The sequence below is a fragment of the Lygodium microphyllum genome, chromosome 5 (genome assembly GCF_053477565.2).
Source record: "Lygodium microphyllum isolate KBCC chromosome 5, Lygodium_microphyllum_v1.1.10, whole genome shotgun sequence".
NCBI classification, from domain to species: domain Eukaryota; kingdom Viridiplantae; phylum Streptophyta; class Polypodiopsida; order Schizaeales; family Lygodiaceae; genus Lygodium; species Lygodium microphyllum.
This window is the reverse complement of record NC_141139.1, coordinates 171,571,969-171,593,483: the sequence shown is the minus strand read 5'-3', so window position 1 is coordinate 171,593,483 and position 21,515 is coordinate 171,571,969. Positions and strand designations below refer to the sequence as shown.

The window sequence follows — 21,515 nt, the reverse complement described above, 5'->3', positions numbered from 1 at the left end:
TCTCTTCCGTGAGTGTCTTCACCATCTCCTCTAGTCGCCGGATCCTCTCATGGAGCCGGCGGGTTTCTTGGTTCAAGGCATTATCTACATCCTTCTTGAAATCTTTCTTCGCCTCCTTGATAGCCTGGCTGATTAGAAGCTCCACGTTATGGAGCTCGAGCGGCATGTCGCCTCACGGGGAAAAAGCCCCGTCGATAGACCTATTGAATGTCAGAGAGACCATCTTCAATGAAGAAAGTTTCCCACTTTTCACCTTCTCCTGAAACTGCACATCCACAAATGCTGTCCCAGCTTGCACATTCCAGGAGCCTTCCTTCTGCAATGCCTCTAAGCTTGACAATGTGTAACCCTTTGAAAGAACAGAAAAATCCTGCACACTACGAATCTGAATGTATGTGACCCCAGGCTAGGCAGGCTGTTTTAGAGCATGAAAAGCGAGAGCAAAAATGCCAGATCCTCCAATGCCCAAAGATGTGAAGTCGTATACATGACCTCTTTCTAGAGAGAGAGAGAGAGAGAGAGAGAGAGAGAGAGAGAGAGAGAGAGAGAGAGAGAGAGAGAGAGAGAGAGAGAGAGAGAAGTTTTTTGAAATTCAAACAGATTTAGAAATTGCTATAGGCTCAAGAGACCCTTTAGAGGTTTGGGACCTCTTGAGCCTCTAGCGAAAATAATATATAATAGATGATTCAAGTTGAAAATTTAAACTCAACATCTAAGCACATTGTTGTAGTTGATGCTATCATTGGAGAGTCCATACGTATCTTTCATTATGATTGTAGAGGTAGATCACGGTACTATGATGATAGATAAAGCATTGCATGTGAAACATGATATTGTGTATGTGTAGTAAAAGATAAAAATAATAAGCATTACATGCTTACTGCACATTCTATTTGTGCAAATTGATTTATGAGATGATCTCTCTCCTTTCTCTCTCTCTCTCTCTCTTTCTCTACACACATGTGTGAATAAATAAAATTTTATTCAATAGATTATTTTCAATGCTTTGTTTTAAAATGGTTGTGAAGCCTCTTACCACACAAAGTATGGCTTTGGACTCAAAGTGCCGTGACTAGTGATGTATCGGATTGATAAGACTAGTGCTTTCTGAAAGCCTTAAAGCAGCCTTAAAAGACAAAGAGCGAAGCATTCATTTAATATGAGTGCGAAGCACCAAGAAAAATCTATGCACCAAGCGCCTACAAAGAACCTTAACGACCAACACGCCTGTAATTCTATGGTGAACCTGAGAATTCTTTAGCTTTTCCGATATATGTTGTTGCACCAGGCGTGTTCTTCGTATGCACGGAAATTTGCGTTTTCCTGCTATGGACAGTAGCTCTACATCCTCTTCTTCCCTCTCAGCGACTGTCTCAAACGCCTCCTCATCGCCTGACACAGGGTTGCTTCTTCAATCAACCCCTGCCATCAAGAAGTTTCTATATTCCTCGTCTCAGATTGAAGCAGATGATGACGCGGTGCCTTACAAGCTGGTAAGGGATGCATGGATCAAATCACCTCCTTCTTCCAGGCCGCCGCTGCGCGAGATTCTTTCAGGCTGCAGCATCATCTTCAGGAGTCCCGAGCCTCGGAAGAAGGTAACTTCTTTGTTTTGTTCTATCGTTGTTTGATTTTTTATATCCCTTTCTGTTTGATCTCTTGCTCTTTTATTGTGTCTTTCATTGTTGTAATTTCTCATTTTCTGTTTCCTGGTTGTTTTTGGTTGCCCTTCCCTTTTATGTAGTCTGTCGTTGTTGGTTGTGTTCACAAACGACCAAGGTCGACTGTCGAATGAATTGTAAACCAGGAAAAAGAAAGCTGAAATCCTCATATTGGAGGTCTTCAATCTGATAAAGATGAAGTCATGTATACAAACACTGAAAATTAAAAGTGAAATTTTCGTGAAAGTGGTCTTAAATTTGATAAAGATGAGTCCATTTAGTTACTCCCCCCTTTTTGAACACAGTATTGTTACCGATCTTGCTCTCTTTTTCATTTTTCCTCCCAAAATTCTCTTTGTTTGCCATTTACTTCTTACTTTTCTAGCCTTAACTTGTTCTTCTTCGATATTTTTTAGAGCGAAGAACTCAAAGCTAGACTGGAAAAGCTGCAGGACCTTGCAGACAGGAAAGCCTACAAAGATCTCATAAAGGATGTTGCTCCAATTCAAGAGGAGATAGAATACTTTTCATCTTATAGGGACCAACTTGGTTTTGGTAAGCTATTATTTGCTTGTATTTTACAAACAATGCTTTTCATATGATTGAGGGTAATGCAAGACAATTAGGTCTGGCTGTGCATAGATCATAGAAACTCACTTCCTAGGTGCCAAGTCCTCATTATTAGGGTATCCTCGCATGCCAGGCTGTGAAAATAAAGCTAGCGATGGTATTGTGGTTGTGCATACTGGTATTCTATGACAAATAGTTATTATACTCACTCGAATCCGTAGGTATGATACCGCTTGATAGCATGTAATGTAGATGGTAGTCAAAATTTCCCAAAGAGCTATCTTGAATGGAAAGGTTGGAAATGTGTCTATTAATCGTGATTATGAGGCTCATTTTAGAGGGAGCGTATGGAATGTCACATGTTATGTCGAGTGGCATGTTCACGTCTGTTGCATTGTGTGTCCTTTTTGGGCCTATAAAATAGTAGCCTATGTAATATTGCCTTGAACCAAATTTTGCTTTCATTCATCTTAGAAGGACACATTCAGATGCTGAGCTACTTACACAGACACAGGTCTCATGCTATGAGAATTGTTTTGAGCATATATGAGTATTGCCACATTAGCTGCTGATTGAGGCTATTTGACCAGGTGGGTATACCACAAGAGGATAGAGTTTGCATATATCTCGTATGGGGAAATTAGAGTTAGAGGAGTACCATAGCTTTAGATGCCCCGTGGACCGTTTCTTGAATATTTGAGTCTTTAGACCAAAGATACCTTGTACTCTTCTTGATACAGGTGTGATGTCCTAGAGACAAGTTAGCAAGAGTAGTAGGTGTCTTTCATGGTTTCACTATTAGAAGTGCATTATGTAATGAAATAATGAAAGAGAATCCACATAAACTGTAAATAAATAGTATAAAATCACACGAGAATAGGAATTGGCTAATGCGAATCAAGAGTATTATTATTGTGTATATGTGGCCAGATACTCTCATTTGTTAGGCTAAAGGTGGGATGACATATGTGAAGTGGATCAACCAGAAATTGAATATCAAAAAGAAAGCTGGCTGCAAGCTAGGCCTTGGTGCTGTATTAAAAATATATAGACAACTTTTAACACTCGCGAAAGCAGCCTTCATATCCTTCAAATCCTTCAGCTTTGGCTTCAAATGGGGGTACTTTTACCAACACTTCTCCTCGGGATGAGTGCTCTTTTCACAGTGCGGGCACTTGGGCTTCTTCTCCTTCTTCTCATCCTTCTTGTCCTCTTGCTTCTTGTCCTTGGCCTGCACCTTCTTCTTCCCTCCACCTATACCTGCAGTAAATGCCTTGGTGGAGCCAGAACCACTAGCTCCAACCGCTCTGAGTCACTCTGTGAGAGTATATACCGGAAATATAGAAACAAAGGAATAGAGAGAGACTGCAAGAAAGGAAGAATGAAAATTGCACTGAACAAGAAAGAATGCTGATACAAACAGAGGAGATTGATCAATCCACGCATGCAGCCCATAATGTTTGTGAGGGCACCGGATCAGGCTAATGACAATGGTAGCACCAAGCATGAAGGAGATGGAGAGTGAGTGTGTGCACCTATTGGAGAGGAAGAAGACCGATTGAGATAAATGACTACCAAGTGGGGACAGCTATAAATAGCCACAAAATCCCCAAATTGGCCAACCAATGGCTATTAATGCCATAAGTGTTGGCTGACCAGCATTTAATGTTGGTCGTGGCACAATAAATGCCTGAAAAATGGTAGGTGGTCACTAAAAAATCTCGACTGGCAAAGACAATGTTCGACAGGTGTGGACAACTTGGGAAATGCAGAAACTATTAGAAGTCGATGTAGTGATGGAAGCATGGAAAACTGTTGTAATAGTGTTGCTGAACACAAAAGACAAAAGGAAAGAGAAACAGTGCACAATAAAAAACCACTACTCAAAGAACACCGAAGCAAAGAGATGCTCGGGAAATGGAATCCATATACCAAGATATGAGATAGTATAGAACGAATGCGAGCCACCGACTGTGAAGGCACTAACACCTGCTTCTCTCCCTCCACCAAAACTTACTAGATGATGAATGACAGATGATGCATAATGGTTGTGGAGGAGGAGTGTGAATAAATAGGCAAAAATAATGCCATAAATGGTACTATGTTGTTGAGTTAAAAATCACATCAGCAGCCTCTTCTTACTCTTTAACAGTTTTTTTTTTCTATCACAATGGCTTGAATAGACTTCCACCAGTCCCTAAAAACGTTTTTTTCACTTGCATGGGCAAGTTTTGCCAAGTGGTAGCCTTTTAATCTCATTTTCCAGCATTATTTAGCTTATTAAGTTAATTTTCAAAATATTAATTTTGAAAATTAATTTACTAATTATTTTAGTGCTCAAAAAATTAAATACACCAACCAATAATTAAATTGGCTAGGCCAATTTGTCTTCCAGATACCTCTGAGCAATTATTGATCCTTATACCGGTGTTAATTAATGAATTGATGCCTAGTTTCTTATGTCACTATTGACATTAGTGGCCAATAAATTGGTCTAGGCCAAAATTTGACACAAAGTACCACCAAGTACTGTCAGAAGTGGAGCAGCGGTGGAAGCATAAACATGTGCTGAAATAAACTGCTGAAACACAAGACAAAAAGAGAAAAGAAAGAACACGATACAGATGAGAACTCAGATGTATGCATAGGAAATGGAATCCATATATCTGAACACGAGACAGTCGCATACAACAGTGAGTCACTGGCTGCGTGGGCACTGGCACTGGCTCCTCTCTCCACAGAGTCTGCAGATGGTGAAGATGAAGTGACTGACTGAGGAGGAGCCACTGAGTATAAATAGGCTGAAAAAGTGGGGAGCAATAATGCTGGTCGGACAGCATTAATGCTGGCCGACTGGTGCATAAAATGTCCCAATGACATAAAATGCCATACCAGAAAAATACCTAAAATACCTAATAAAAATGCCCAACCCAGATCAAGCTCAGACTCACACATGAGTTGACAAATACTCTGCTAACAAGTACTTGCCAGTCATAACTTATTACAACTTTTGCCTTTGGCACCCATAGCATCCTTGGGGTCCTTAGCTTGTTACTATGAAATAACTGCAATGTGCATCACATGTGCTAAACAACCTTGCACATTTGATCAAATGTTATTGGCAAGATTAAAACATCTTAAAATTTCACGTCCCCATGACAGACCTTCCCTTTAAAAACCTTGCAATTGTCCTCGATTGCATTGCATTGTGCCAAAGGAAAGGGATATTGCATTCAAAGTTCCAAAAGGTATCATAGTTACAACATTAGTCACTGTTGTCCAACTATGCCACATGTCCCAAACCTTGCTGAAAATTTCCAGCCAGCATAAACATAACATAAAACTGAAAATTAGTCAAGAGTTGTTGCTAGAAACCCATTGGATGCATCCATCACTCATCTTTCTCAACAGTTTTGACTTCAAAACCATAGTAAGCATATTTTTAGCGTAAACCATGGCTGAAACTGTCAATGGCATTTACTAACATGTTGTTGTCCATGGAACTAGTTGTAAACCGTTGAAAATTGAGCATAAATTGATCATAAACCGATCACTTGCTGATTTGATAACTGATCACAAACTGTTGCAAATGTGACCCCAAACTGATCAGAAATTGATTGCAAAAAATGATCAATAACTCATGTAAAAATTGATGCAAAATTGATCCCAAAAGTGACCATGAATAGTTTTCGAACTGATAAAAAACTGAGCTAAAATTGATCAGAATTTTTGTCTCAAAACTAAGGCAAAAACTCATGCCAAATTGATCATAAATTGATGTAAAAGTATAGTTCCAATGCCCAAGTGAAACTCATACTCATTTGCATATATCTCACAGTGACTAGTACATTGAGTAGTGACCTCATGGCAAACATACTGTTAGCATAGTACCTTGGATGCATGCTAAATACATCCGAGATCCACTACATATGAGAGCTGTCCACAACTGGTGGAGTGGAAGTGCTACCTCTCCCTTGAGCATTGGGGAATACTCTAGACCCTTGCTTTGTTGAACGTGTTTGAGCTCGAATTGAAGTCAACTGTAACTAAAAGGCATCTAGGTAAAGTTGCAACAACTGAGGTGTTGAGAAACCCTTGACCCTTCACCCGCAGTTTGTTTTCTGTGTTTTGCATTTAGGGTTTTTGTTTAGGGTTTGCAGCCCCCAAAAGGGACGCCATCCTAGACTGACTATGCCTATTTATAGGCCACTCTCTCATTCATTCACTACGGCTGATTTATTTAGTCCGTCACCTCTTCTCTCCAACCTCTCCACTACCCTCACACCCCTTTATGAGGACATTGCGGTTTGTGGTTCGTGGCTGTCTTCATCATCTTCCTTATGCAACGGCACCCGCACCCTTGTTCCCTTGTATCACATTCACTCCATGATTCAAATCTTCATCATTCCATTCATGAGAGTTTCTTCTCTCTTCTCTTCTCTTCTCCATGTTTGCCGAGTTCACTCTGTGTTCCTCCCCGCAAACCCTAGTGTCTTGCTGGTACGTCATCTTTTGATATGGTATCAGAGCTAGATCTGCTCAAATAGTAGCAAAGATCCTTCACTCCAATGAAGGCAAAGACCGGTGGTGGATTCGGCATCCACTTCTCTTCTTTTTCCACTGCATCAAAATCTCGTTTTTGCAGGTTTCAGGTGTTTCTCGCTTGCTGCCCACACCCCTTTCGTAGAGGACATCGCAGTCTTAGCTGTCCTTTGCTGTCATCTACAGTCTAGCACCTATTACCAGCCTTCCACCCGTAGTTTGCAGCCGTTTACAGCAAAGTGACTGTTGCTGATCACTTTCCATTCAGAAAACAATCTCGTTTTTGCAGATTTCAGGTATTCAAGCTTGCTGCCCACACCCCGGACATGCAAAGGACATCACAGTCCAAGCTGGCCATTGCTGTCTACAATAGTCTAGCGCTTGTTTCCAGCCTATCACACACTGTTTGGAGCTGATTTCAGCATGCTGATTGCTGTTGCTGGGTTTTCTTGCGTTTTTCTCTCTCCTGCAACTTGCATTTTTAGTCTTTCTATCTCCTCCTCATTAGAGAAGACAAGGACCAGTGGCGGGTTCGGCATCAACATTTGATTTCTCTATCATTTCTGCTGTGCATTGGGAGATATCCTTTTTCTCCCTCCTACCCTCCCTTATCTAGTTTACCACACCGGTACCATGGCGTCTCCCCTGATAGATTGCTCTTCTACTAGGTGTTCCTACTGTGGCACGAACGGTCATCCCACCGAAGACTGCCGACTTCGACCTTTGCTCCCCATCCCCCCGAAGTATATGCGTCTTTCACCAGGCACTCCTTGTGCCACCTCTCCTTTCTGGGCCACAGAGATCGTTTTGCATCGGCTATCAAAGTATTATGCTCAAGGCAATAAGCCGCACCCGACACGCACTAAGTCCTTTTGAGCATATGGAGGCTCTAAGACCTTACGAGGCGATAAGCCCTCTTGGAGACCACTCCACATCGCGAAGGCTCCCCCCATCCACTTCCGGGTACAGTGGCTTCCACGGCTTACATCTCCTCCACAGTCCACTCTTGTAAGAGCACGTGACTGTTCCCCACCCTTGGCTCATCCTGAGCCTCCTTCTCCCCCACCCTCTTCCACTCAGGTTCAAGAGGCTCCTTCTGGATGCTTTCCGGCTTCTTCTTCTGAGCCCCAAATACCTTCTTGGGCACGACCAGTGGCACTATCTTCGATATCAGATGCTTTGCGGTCCATGAGCCATGAGTGGTTGGATTCCCTTTCTCTCTTAGACTGGGATTCAGAGGGGGATTTTCCTCGCCCTTAGAGGGGGCTTCTAGTTCTTTGGCTTCAGAGGGGGCTCCTACTTCTACTGCTTCCGATTCAAAGAGGGACCCTATGTGCCATGAAGTTCTTCACACACCACCACCTTTCACTTTCGAGGAGTGCGTGCCTCTCCTTTGAGCAATCATTTCCTCTACTCATACCTAGGATCTAGAGGATCTACCTAGATTGGTGCCCTTGGATCTTCAGCAGCGACTTGGTGGCTAGGCCTTTGTATTCCTTCCAGCATGGAGTCACGGCGCTAGTGACTTCTCTCTTGAGGTTGAGTTTCAGGTTCTACAACTCATCCAGTCTCCTGATTATCTTCAAAGGTCTCCTTTTAGGTGGTATTCTTAGATTACAGGGTGGATCTTCTTTGTCCCTTGGTTAGCATGGAGCTAACTCCCGAGATCAAGTACGGGAGCATCCTTATGGTTCTTGGCACCACACAAAGTCTGACATTCCTCCTATGTATTGCATGTTTTCATCATCTTTGTACTAGGCGCTTGGGCAAGTGAACAATTTTCCCACGAGGGACACTATCCAAGTGGCACCTCTTGCATGAGCATTCTTCAGCATGTAGCATTGCATCTCCACCTCACTCTTCTCCTGTTCCCCTTTTTGGGCCTGAGAGGGGGTGTTGAGAAACCTTTCACCCGCAGTTTGCATTGCTACGTTTTGCATTTAGGGTTTTTGTTTAGGGTTTGCAGCCCCAAAAGGGGCGATATCTTAGACTGACTATGCCTATTTATAGGCCACTCTCTCATTCATTCACTACGGGTGATTCATTCGGTCCATCACCTCTTCTCTCCAGCCACTCCACTACCCTCACACCCCTTCATGAGAACATTGCGGTTCGTGGTTCGTGGCTATCTTCATCATCTTCCTTATGCAACGGCACCCTTGTTCCCTTGTATCGCATTCACTTCCATTCATCAGAGTTTCTTCTCTCTTCTCTTTTCTTCTCCATGTTTGTCGAGTTCACTCTGTGTTCTTTCCCGCAAACCCTACTATCTTGTTGGTATGTCATATTTTGACACGAGGATGGTCTGCCAAGTCATCCTCTTCCATCCATTTTGTATTAGCATGTGGAAACATTACCTCTAATTGTACTTGTCTCAAACCTCCACTAGGTTGTAGGCCTTTCTTCTCGTTAAGCATTGTGATACTTTATACTTCCACATTATTGCAATTCCAACTTAACTAATATACAACGATGCATCTAGTTGACTAGCCCCTAATGTATACTTGACATGCTAGGAGCACCAGATGCATAAGAAAATATTCTTGTTTTCATGCTTTGGACCATTGCAATGTGATTGTGCATGGAAATTTGCATACTACCAGTCATACCAAGATACATTTTCTCATACATTGTTTGCATCACTAGCAATATTTTTCTCATGACCAACACTATACGGAGCATTTGCATGACCTCCTTAGAGACATCGGATGTGAGTCTCGTTCACATCAGCGAGTTGTCTCCTAATGTGGTGCATGTAGTAGCCGACTTGTCACAACTAAGCACGTCAACGCCTGTTTGGCTTATGGACAATGGAGCTATCCATCATATGACTTCTAGAGCAGATATATTTATTTTCTGAGCTCTTGTAGCCAGGAGTATTCGCGTAGGAAACAACTCCTTGGTTAAGATTCAAGGCCAGGGTGGCGTTTGTTTTTCCACGAACTTGGGTCCAGATCTCGCTTCGTTGGATGATGTCTATTATGTCTCTCAGCTTGGGGTGAACTTGTTATCCATTCATCAACTTTGTTAATTGGGGCAAGCAATTTTCTTCACCGCAACCGTAAGACTAGTCTAGAAGACATCGAATCGAGGAGATGGTAGCTGAGTCAAAAGGATCATAGCTATGTCTTCGGAGGATATCATGCGACCAAGAGAGCTAAGCTCACTTTTCATGTCTTTCATCTTCGTGATGTGCTTCTTCATAGAGGAGGAATTATCAAGATTGAGCATACACAATTTCTTCTCAAGGGAAATCTTATAGGCAAACATCTTGTACTGATACAAAGATGCAAGCTTCTTCCACACTTTTGCTGTGGTCTTCAACTTGCGAACATGCACAAGGACAAAATCCTATAAACTCATAAAGAGAAAGGATCGGGTGTTGAGAAACCACTTTTTCAGTTTACACACTTCATTTAGAGTTTCACACTGACAGCCCCAAAAAGGGCTGGTGTTCACATTTTGGCCACTTTTTCAGTGGGTGCCCACATAGTGGTGCACCACGTAGACAGCACAGCTTATGCCAATAAAATAGGCAGTCACTTCATTCATTCACCACTCTCTCTTTTGTTATTCTTCACCACCTTTTTCAGTCACCACCACCACTTCCCTTCTCTCACCAGCCCCTTCCACTACCCTCACACCCCTTCCTCTTCTGCTTCAGGAGGACATTATAGTTTGTGGCCCGTGGTTGCCTTTATCCTTCCTCTTCTGCTTCAAGTGCTCTCTTCTATTATCAAACCTTGCGTTTGGAGCATCTTCCACGTGGTGACACCATCATCTGCTCTTGGCGTCAACACCCTTCTCCTTCAAGCATCACCTTCACCTGCGTTTTTCAATTTGGAGGTCTTCTCCTTGCTTGGGGTCATCATCTCCAGCTTGGTGTCAACATCCTAGTCTCTAGCGACAATCTATACCACCTAGCGTCAGTGATTTTATCATTCCTCTATCATAGGGGCTGTTGGGACCTACGTTTTTGCAGTTCGGCTCATCCTCCATCATCTGATGTCATCATTATCCACCTGGCGTTAGCATTTGGGCTGCTCCCCCTGCATTTGACTGCTTCGACACTTTGGGATTTGCGTTTTGCTGCCCAGGTTACTCCCTGGCATCAGAGGATTGTGGTTCTCACTCCCTCGATTATTGGTGATCATCTTCCTCATCTCTGACGGCATCAAAGGACTGCGGTTCATTACCTCAACAACTGTTCTTCACCTTCTAGTGATTAATTCAATAGGCCACTGCTTGGAGGGTTGTGTTTTGCTCCCTTCACTGTGCAGATTTCCCACAAGTACTACTGTCTGATTTAGATAGGACAACGTGGTTATGTTTTGAGCTTCGGCTCCGTTGTATTAACTTTTCTTCTCATAGCACGGTTCAATGGATCATCATCATGTTCTTGTGTTTTTGAGTTTCTCTTCTCTCTTAGTGTTTGCTGTACACACACTGTGTTACTCCCTGCAAACCCTAATATCTCTTTGCACTGTCGCTTATTTTGACATGATATGAGAGCATACATGTTATTTTGACATTGGGCTCGAGAGTTGAGCCGATTCCACAAGGTTGCTTGGTCCATAGAATTCCCATCTGCTTGATTCTACTTAGGACGGGGATAGAATCAGAAGCAAGAGCCGAAAGATTGAAGGTGTCGAGTATGCACTTTGCCTTACACGACCAGAGTGAATAGTTGGAACCATCGAGTTTGTCTTCTTTGGATAATGAGGTAAGACAAGCACTTGCATCGAGGCTATCAAGGAACAACATCTTCACTAAGGATGGAGCCTTCTGTGATAGATGAATAGAAGGGGGAGAGGTGGTAATAGGGGTCTCCTCTCACCGACTATAATTGTGATAATTGTGTCTCCATTCAGAAGAAGGTTTGGAAAGAAGCTCCTCCTCTAAGTCATCAAAGCGCATGAACTGGTAAGACATCTTTGATCTTGCAATCACTCAAAAAGCTACGTTTGTCAAAGGAAGGCTGTTGCTTGCCAGTAGAAGGGGGTCATCTGCACTAGGAAGCTGTTGGCTATGCTAGAAAGTTGTTGCCTACACTAGGAAGCTATAGCCTACAAAATACAGAAAATAGGGGCTGTGGAATGCCTGGATGTTGATGCCCAATCTTTTGGAGAAGTTGCCTAGCTGCCAAGAATGTCAAATGGGCAGCAGATCACCTGTACGGGTTGTAAATGCAGGCTGAAAATTTGCATTTAATAAGTTTGGGCTGCTTCTCCGTGATGAATACCTGCTCTTCTATAAGAAATCTCCAGACTTTGTCCTCACTTAGGCGATGATACCATGTGAGTGTGTGCAATGGAAGAGAAACACGAACACAGAGAGAAGCAGAGAGAGAAAGAGAGAGAAAGAGGAAGTAGAAGATGAAGGAAGAATACTACATTGATTGAAGAAGAATGTTGATACAATGGGAATCGATTGATCAGTCCTTGCATGCAGCCGAATGCGTTAGTGAGGGCACCGGATCAGGTTGATGACGATGGTAGTACCAAGCACGGAGAGTTGGAGTGTAAAAGTTTGCATATGCAAACAGAAGATTAAGACTGAAGAGTGTGTGTTTGCCAAGTGGGGGTTGCAGTTATAAATAGCCAAAACACCAAAAAACTGGCAGATCTGCTCTTGTAGGGGCCCTAGATGCTGGCTGACCAGCAAAAAATGTTGGTGGGGAGCAAACAGGATTAGATACCTTGGTACATCGAAGAGAAAAGTGCCAAAAAAACAAGGGAGACCTCGAAAAAATCCCAAATGACAATGACAATGTCTAGCAGGTGTAGGCAGACTATGGGAAGCAGATACTGGCCTAAGAATGCACACGAAAAGTCGACAAAGAAAGAAAATGCACCTAAACTACCAGAGCTCCCATGTCTCCATCAGACTCTGACAAGAGTTCACAACCAGGAGATGATAGACTGACATGACTAACTTAGGTAGGCTAACAGCATGCAGCCTGGATAGAGAGTATGTTGGAATCTGCAAAATGAATCGAGGAGGCAACTGTATGAGTGCTGTTGTATATAGCAGCTGGCTAATAAAGTGGCTGGCCTGCAGTCAGCTCTATTAATTGCAGCTGACCTGATGCAGGCAGCTGCAATTAATGCAGCCGACCTGCAAAATCAGTTTGCCAGCCCTCCTCTAGTGCGAATGCAGGGTGGCACTACAATAGAAATGCACCAGGACTAGTTCACTAACCAGCAGTGTGAACACACCAAAATGTGTAATGACTAAAATGCTAGGGCTGGAAACTGAAATGCATGAAGAGTTAGAGCTCCAATATCTCTATTATACTTAGACAGAGCTCACAACCACAAGATGACAAGCATGGAAAACACATGAATGTTAAGACCCCATTTCAAATCATAGGAGTGTTTGAAGACCCGATAGTCTCATGTATAGAAGCTTGAGATAAAGGGTTTGCGAAGAGATCTGTTGTGTTGTCCTTTGTGGGACAGACCACTCAGCATTGCTAGCTTGGAATCCACGATCCACTCTTGAGCATAATGATACTAAACCTTCATGTGTTTTGTATAGGCATAAAACACGAGGTTCTTTGTCAAAACCAAGGTGCTTTGGTTATCCATGTGTAGCATTGTGGGTTCTATTTGTGAAAAGCCAATCTTTGCCAACATATGACAGCACCATACCACCTCTTGTGTGGTAGAGCAAAAGGTGTGATACTCAGCCTTCGTAGGTAGTGGGGTACATTGGCAGTGTAAGGAAATGCTCGACTACAAAGTACAAATACAATTATATGACAAATGCACATATTTTAAAGAAACACAGTTAGGGTTAGGGTTAACATAGGGAAATACCCTGAAACACATCTTGGGATGTTAGGGAGTCATTTCCTAGACAGCAGTGTGCAGAACCGTACGGCCAAAGTCCCACGTTAGTAGAGTAGGTGTCGAGTAGGAGCCACGTCAGCTGCCGCAGATGCCACGTGGCAGCAAACTGATCAGTCAGACAACAGTTTGATTAGTCGGACAGTTTTTAGCATTATTTTATGCAGTCGGCTGCATTTACTGCAACCAACCAAGTGCTGGGCACTATTTTTTTTCTTGGCTATTTATAGTCAGTTTGTGGCACACACTTAGATATTCTGATCTGACATCTGACAGAGTCGGCCTGTTGAGATTGACAGCATTCGGGCCGACGGAGATTGAGGATCTCGAGGTGGAGACACCCACAGATATTTTCTATGCACCTATGTATATTTCTGCACTCCTATACAACATACTACACTACAGATTTTCTGTGTTTCATTGTCTCCTCTCCCTCTCTCTTCTCTCTGTGTTCACTCTCTCTCAGTCTTTGTCCTATGCTTTTGCATCGCTGCACTCTGACAGGGAGGACTCGAAATGCTGAAATATAAGGAGACGAGTCTAAAACATGTTTCCCCAACCAAAAACGTTTTCTCTCTAGGGGAAAGAGCTGCCACATGGCGTTTTGGCTTGGGGACATGTTTTGGGCTCACTCATTTTCCCACATGCTCAAAACAATTTTTGTAATGTGGTTAATTTTAATGTTAATGTCTAATGTTTTTCATTTTTCATTTTTAATGTTTTGTATTTATTATTTCTAATGTTATCGTTTTTATCCTTTTAATGTTTCCTTTCAGTCATTTTTAATTTTATCATTTTAAATGTTCCACTTTTCTTTTAATGTTTCACTTTTATCCTTTGAGTCAACAGGGCTTCGTGGCACAAACCAGTCCATAGGTGCACAACCCATTCCAACTTCTCAAAGATCATGGCTAATTGCGATAATTTCTCTCTACCATGATAATGGCCGCTATGCTAAGAATGACCAGATCAGATCCTCTCTCTCTCTCTCTCTCTCTCTCTCTCTCTCTCTTAGTGACAACTTGGAAATTATAAAGCTTTGATTTTGAGCATGCAACTTGTATTCTAAGTTCTAACTTCTAAGCACCTAGGCTCTAAGATCTCCCCCCTACCCCTCCCGTCTTCTGATGATGTGGCATTTCTGTTTCTCGGTTTCTGTTTCCATTCCCCTGTTTCCCTCAATTATGCTTCTAAACCCTTTAAAGTTGATGCAATCTATTGAATTGGGCTCTAGAAAAGAGTCAACACCAGACTCTTGAAGTAGTGTCCTCATTCAGCAGGTATATTCTGTGTTGTGATCTTCTGCCTGTGAGTCCTATCACTCTGAGTTGGTGGGGGGCATTATGAGCTCTATCCGCTGCTTTAGAGTTTAGGACAGTTTTTAGTCAGCTACTTTGATCCTCCCTTTGTTCTCATCTCGCACGTATGTGTGTGCCTATATATAGTCAGCCCTAGCATAATTATTGTTTTGGAATTTCAGTTCTTCCTTCTTGGGCGTGTTCTCTTTGCATCAGCACTGCATCCTTGTCATTGTGTATCCTGAATCATACCAACTCAGATTTATTCATGGATCTCATTCATTCATTTGGAGCTTCCTGTCACAATGTTTCAACATATGCATGTTTTGACAGTTTTTCACTAGTCTCTTACATTCCTGGCAGAAAGTCGAGCTGCAGAGGCTCAATTGACCTATTTGATAAGTTATCCTCCAAGCCTTGCCTCTGATGATGACTGTTTGCCTGTCTTAAGGCTTGTTAAAGAGCTCTTTGCTTTGGCAATATAGTTATTCAACTTCTTCGTTATACTGTAGTGGAAACATTCGTTTAAGGGAATAGACTAGGCTATTCAAGTGGATAGGCATGACAAGATAAATGAGTTTTTGTGACCTTATTTGCGATATGGTTCTAAGGCTGTTAGGTGACAATAGATGACGATCACATCTTCATTTAAAGTGTAGCACTACTCAGAGCGAAGTACTAGGACCAAAGTGGATGTTCATATTAAGGACGCCTCTATCTCACAATCATTTGTTGTCTTGAAAAAGGTGATTTTACACTTATGAGCTCGTTGAAGTGTCACTTAAAGGAAAGAGTACAGTACAAAGGTGTTAGCACATGTTTTTCAAATTAATTATTAGGACAGGTTATTAGCTACTCTCTAACTATATATAGCACATGGTTTCAAATTGATTTTGTAAGGATTACAAGCTAATCTATAACTATATTTCAATCTTTGGTTCAAATATACAGGACTTCACGTGGTGGTCATAATGTTCACAGGCTACCTTTGTGGGCATGCTCTTTTCCGTTCTCAATTTGGAGGCTCGGCAGTTTTGGTGAGCAATAAGCGTATGTGATAGATTTTGGTATGCAGTCATTCTGGTTTAGGTGACTTGATTTGGTGCATTGTACAAGATTCTGATAATGTCAGATTGGCCACTTATGTTAAAATGCACACATGAAGTTGATTAATTATTCTTCTTTCTTGCTCGTTGGCAGCATGCTGCAGGTGGAATATTTGGTTTGGTTCTGGGCATGCTTGTAGAAACTTTGCTTTTCATTATAAGGGCTTCTAAGCTAGACAAGCAGCAGCCTAAGCTGAAGAAAAAGGCAGGCCCTTATAGCAGTTCAAGATATAAGGAAGACTAACATGATGTCATTGTGTCGCAAAGAAGAGTGCTGGGTACCTCTCAGAGCAGAAATGATCAAATGATATATTGTTTAAAAAGAGGTGCTGGGTACCCCACACAGCAGAAACAATCAAATGATATATTCTTTGGATTTATTTGTACATGAAACAGATTCTGTTTGCTTCCCAGCAATCCTGTTAGATTCAGATGGTGGATGCTTCACATCTTGAAACAGACAGTCATGTTACATTGAGATACTGGACAGTCCTGTTACATTGAGATACTGGGTGCATCAAGTCTGGAAAGATGCTGTTCTGCAGAGTTCCATGACTACAGCAACTGGAAGAATGAAGCCAAAAACTTCTCACAATCATTTTGATATTTTAAACTTTGGAATGTGGTGAAGAATCCGGCAGAGCTTTGTCCCATTGTAATGAAAGCGATGCTACTGTGATCATTGGAGTGGCAAGAATAGGTTTGTTATTAGCTCTTTGTTTGATTTTTGCCAGCAATCAAGGAGTTTGCTATCGGCATGAACTTCACCAAGTGAGGAATAAAGAAGATTTAATGTTTTAAGGGACATCTGGCAGAAACTTTCAAGACATAAAGAACAAAGTATTTTTGATCCATAGTCAAGTAACCTAGTATTTATGTTTTAAGGTCTCACTAAGGGTGTAAATGGGCATGGTTTGAGATCTGGTGTAAGTATTTAAAATGTGATTTGCATTATACAGAAGCTACCTTTGTACATAGTCTGTCTCTTCTGCAAAATTTCAAGCCAACTTACAGCAGGACATTGCCAGTATAGATAGGAGTCATCCATCATTCATAGAAGTGCTGGAAAACGTGGGATTGCTAGCTGATTTACCCAAATGGAGGGGAATTTTGTATACTAGTCTGAAAGGATAACAAAAGCACTGCTTAGTCGGTTAAAAGGAGAAACTAAGTAGCTTAATGGGTTTTAAAAAAGGAAGCATTGTGGTTGCATGGCAAAAATGAAATGTAGTGTTGTTACAAAAAGGAGTTTCCACTTGAGTATTACACTTGTGCATGCACGCACACACTCTCCCTCCCTCCACCTCTCTCTCTCAGCCTGTTGAGCAGGCACTACACTGCTCGACAGAATCAGTTCCAGCATTGACCATGGCTTGACACAAGCAGACCTACCTTTGCTCCTAGTTTGAGAAAAAGCTGTGCCAACTTGACATGGTCAGCCTCAGCTTTCCTTTAGCTTGACATATTTAGGTAGCCACATGAAAGGATTTGCCTCTCAAAACAAGTTGGCGTATTCTTTTTATCTCCTATTCAATTGTACATGACTTTGTCTATGGAAGAGAATTGCTTGCAAAGAGCTTTGGCAGACTACTGAGAAAACTGCCACTTCCCCGAATAGAACTCGATAATTCACTATGGTCTTTGCAATGGCATTTTGTTGGATGCTGCCCAGATGCTTAAGAAGATGTCTGTCTGATGATGCCCTTAAATCGGTTGTAAAGCTCTTTGAAGGGCTGAAATTTTAGTTGCCCTCCCATAGTATGTAAGGGAAGATGTAAGTACTTTACCAAATAATCTCTCACTTTTGCATTTAAAAACCTTAAAATAAATTTAAGAAAATCACTATGGCTTTTATGCCAGCCCAGAAACCACTTCTAACAATAGTGACTGTTTATCATTAGCAAGCTGGCTCACAAATCTAGGACCGATCCAGTTGCCAATTCTTCTAACTAACTAATGAACTTGTAAAACCATAGATCAGACGGGGTGTTAGTGAGTCGTATACATAAAACAAGGTGTTAGTAAAGGCATGAAACCAAGATCAAGATATATACAAAGTGCCATATCTTAGAAAGCCTACTTTTATCATGCTAGCATTGGCATATTTGTTAATGACTATAGTAACTTGTAGGTTATATGTTTTAAACTATTTCTAGATAACTTGTCTTGGTAGGACATATTTGAGAATGTCAAGGAAAAGATTTTTTAGAGTTTCATGTTTGAGAGAGAGGAAATACTTTATTCATGTTCACAAAGGGTCAAAATGACCCTTGTGAGACCATGAGCTATAACGCCACAGCCACACCGATAGGAGATCCGGAAGATTCTTGATCTACATCGACAGCAGACTGAGATCCGACGACACTCGACACATTGGATCTCAGATCTCCAGTTTGCTCTTTCTCCACCGTCGATGTACCACATTCTGCATCCAGGAGGGATCACTTGTTATTAGCGACTTCGAGGACTGTTGCTACATCCCAGGATAGTATATCTCCCTGCATCTGTTACATATACACATCGCACCACTTTATCACAGTCGACATTTGTTCTCCTTTTGTAGCCATTATCTGGAGTACCAGAGCTACATACGCACATACACATACACGACACTTATCACACTCACAGCATCGTATTTTCAGTTTCCAGTTTTTAGCTTTTCATTCATCACTTTTATTTTGGATTGTTGGATTTCATCAGTTGTATCACAGTTTGTCTCATAGGCCAGTTTTGGTCTTTAGAAGACGTTAATATAACTTTCTTTCTTTCTTTCTTTCTTTCTTTCTTTTTTTCTCTCTCTCTCTTTGTGGGTTGGCTCTTTGCCTACGTTGTCATGGTCTATTGGTTGGGTAGTATGCCTCTTAGATATGTTTGTGGATGAAGCACATTTTAAAGATCAAATCATGGGTTGCTCCGTCCATCATTTGGTTATGTGGCAACGTGTGGCTTGTATAGAGGGTTTGCATCCAAGTTTCGTAATTGGCATTAATCATGGCTTGTTTAAAGTGGGTTGTGGGTTGCTTGAGATGGGTCATGGGTTGTCGGTCACATCCTACAAATCGTGGGCTATTGGTGGTAGCCGAGTTATATTGGTTTGTGGGCTTCCTATGGTAAGTGCTAGCTCATGGGCTTCTTAAGTTGAGTGCTAGTTGGGGATGGATTGTATGAACTTGTAGGAAGTCATGGAAAGCGAGGTGCAACTTAGGGCAACATGTAGGCTAGCTTTTAGGTGGAGAGTAAGAAGGGCTATTTTTAATGTGAGGCCATCCAAAAAGCAAGTTGTAGGCTGCTTACGAACAATTGTGATGAAGAGATGTAAGTCATGGGGGTTAATAATACAATCGTTGCCAAAATGGGATAGGTTTTGGGCTAGAAAAAGTTTTAGAATCACAATTTTAAGATAGAGAGAACAAAAAGCAACTATTATTTTTGGTGTGTGATCTACTTAAAGTTAGTCGTGATCCATTTGCATAATTGTGGGCACCATTGTTGATCATGGGATGATCTTGGTTACACAAGATAAACTAAGACTCAAAAAGCAAGTTGAAATATGAAAATCAAGCTCTTGTGTTGGTCATTGACCCCAATTGACATCCATGCACTCTGACTCTTGCGATTATGTAGATACACCTAAGTTAGTATGGTGGTAGCTAGTCGTGGAGCAGGTAGATATATAGACTAACCTTTAGCTTGGTTGAGACTTAGGTAGACTAAGACTGGGGTAGACATCTAGAAAAGTTATTCGTTTGTCAATTGTGCTCTAGCTAATGTAGACAAGTAGATAGACTAGCACTCAACATTCAACAAGTAGATAGAACACCTTATCCACTCCCAACCACTATCTTATCTTCTTCTCAAGCTCTCAATCAAGTGAATTTTGAAGCATATACCAAATCTTATGCGAGTAATTAATGAATCAAAATGCACAACAAATCTCATAAAAGATCATAAAGTCAAATTTTCTATGGCACCTAATCTCATTTAATGTTCTGCCCTTTAGGGTGCCTTGAATTTGTGCTGTAGGTTGAAACGGAATAGGGAGTTAGAGATGAAGCTAGTAGATCAAGCCATAGGGCATCTCTAGCTTGATAACCCTTATGTGAAATGCTTGTGGGTGGACCTATTCTATGTTAGAGCTTTTGCTCCCTTTTTGTTTTTATTTATTTATTTATTTTTCCTTTTCCCCCTCCTTTTTTGATATATATAAAGTGAAAATCACTCTTAAGGGAGTGGTAGCAAGGTTCATGAGAGGAAACATGCTCTTTTGAGAAATTCTCATAATGGAGTAGACGAGTTCAAGAAGAACAAGTGTGTACATTGGGCAAACTTGTTGTCAACGATATCTTCCAAAAGTGCTAGGTAGTATGATATGAATAGCAATGCTCAGACATGGATCCATGCCATAGCAACTTGATCACTCTTCTTGGCATTGACATCAAAGGCAATGCTAGTAGCCTATCTTTGAATATGATTGGATCTTGGTTTAGTAATTTGATTAGAAGCATTAAGTAATTCCATGATACGATGAAAACTAGATTATGGCAACAATTGAGCGTCTTGTGAGATGAAGCTAAAAAACGACCCCTTCAAATCTCTTGGTTGAAATAGGTATACTATTTTAGGTTCAACAACATGCACATTTGTGATCTTAGGGAAGTTGTATCTCCCATGCTCCTCTGGATTCTAATCAAAACAATACTACTTAGGATATAGAAACCAATGACATCCACCCTTTCTAAGCTTTTTAAGGGAGAAGTGTAGCAAAGAGCACGCCAAGCATGCTCATCTATATCTAGGAGATTAGAGTGCCATTTTGGTGTCATCTTCTACCGCTTCCTTAGGCCTCATGTCGAGGCTAATTTCCAGTCTCTTTTGTTCTTGCAAACTTTAGCAAATTTGTTCATTTCCAATGTTGACAATAAGTTTTGATAAGTGCTTTTAATGCCAAATATGTTAGATCCTTAATCCTTAGCTCTTGAAGTCAAACACGACATAAAGTTTTTGATTTGTCATTGTTTTACAACCATTAAAGTGCCTCTTCAAGGTCTTCTCATTCTTCTAATGCTAAGAGGAATATTGGTAGCAAAATATCTAACACCATCTATGTTTGAGCACTAATGATTTTGATCATCCTATCGTATCGCTTGAGTGTATGTAGATGTCTCTAGCTCCTCCTAGGACTCTTTGGTGCACAGATCGAATGCTGTATGCGTACGTAGCGAGCGCTGGAAGGTCCCCAAGAACAAAAGAACTCTACTTTTGCACAAAAAACAAGAGAGAAGACTTGCACGACATGAAGCAAAAAACTAATTGGGTACAATCTCCCCCTATGCCTTGTGTGAGCGTTCCACAAAGCATGTATTTGATATATTATTCATCTCCAAGCTCAAAAAGTAGCCCAATTTACAATTAGCACACTTTAGCTTTTGTGTTTGCTTTTGTCCAACTAAAAAATAAAGCGGTTGGGCGCCCAAAGAGTCAGGCTAT

General features: G+C 41.5%; 1 protein-coding gene across 3 annotated transcripts; it reads left to right on the top strand.

Moving 5' to 3' along the window:
- Positions 1-1,124: 1,124 nt before the first annotated feature.
- Positions 1,125-16,833, top strand: LOC148036695 (ER-based factor for assembly of V-ATPase). 3 transcript variants are annotated; one of them, XM_087678749.1, is made up of 4 exons: positions 1,125-1,598; positions 2,078-2,216; positions 15,874-15,972; positions 16,123-16,833. In XM_087678749.1, exons 1-4 carry the CDS (start codon positions 1,302-1,304, stop codon positions 16,197-16,199), a joined length of 612 nt encoding a protein of 203 aa, XP_087534875.1. In that variant the 5' UTR covers positions 1,125-1,301; the 3' UTR covers positions 16,200-16,833. The 3 variants fall into 3 exon arrangements, with proteins under 3 accessions (XP_087534875.1, XP_087534876.1, XP_087534874.1); XM_087678750.1 differs by having other exon boundaries at positions 1,128-1,598; positions 15,874-15,989; positions 16,123-16,259; XM_087678748.1 differs by having other exon boundaries at positions 1,133-1,598; positions 15,874-15,959.
- Positions 16,834-21,515: the final 4,682 nt, after the last annotated feature.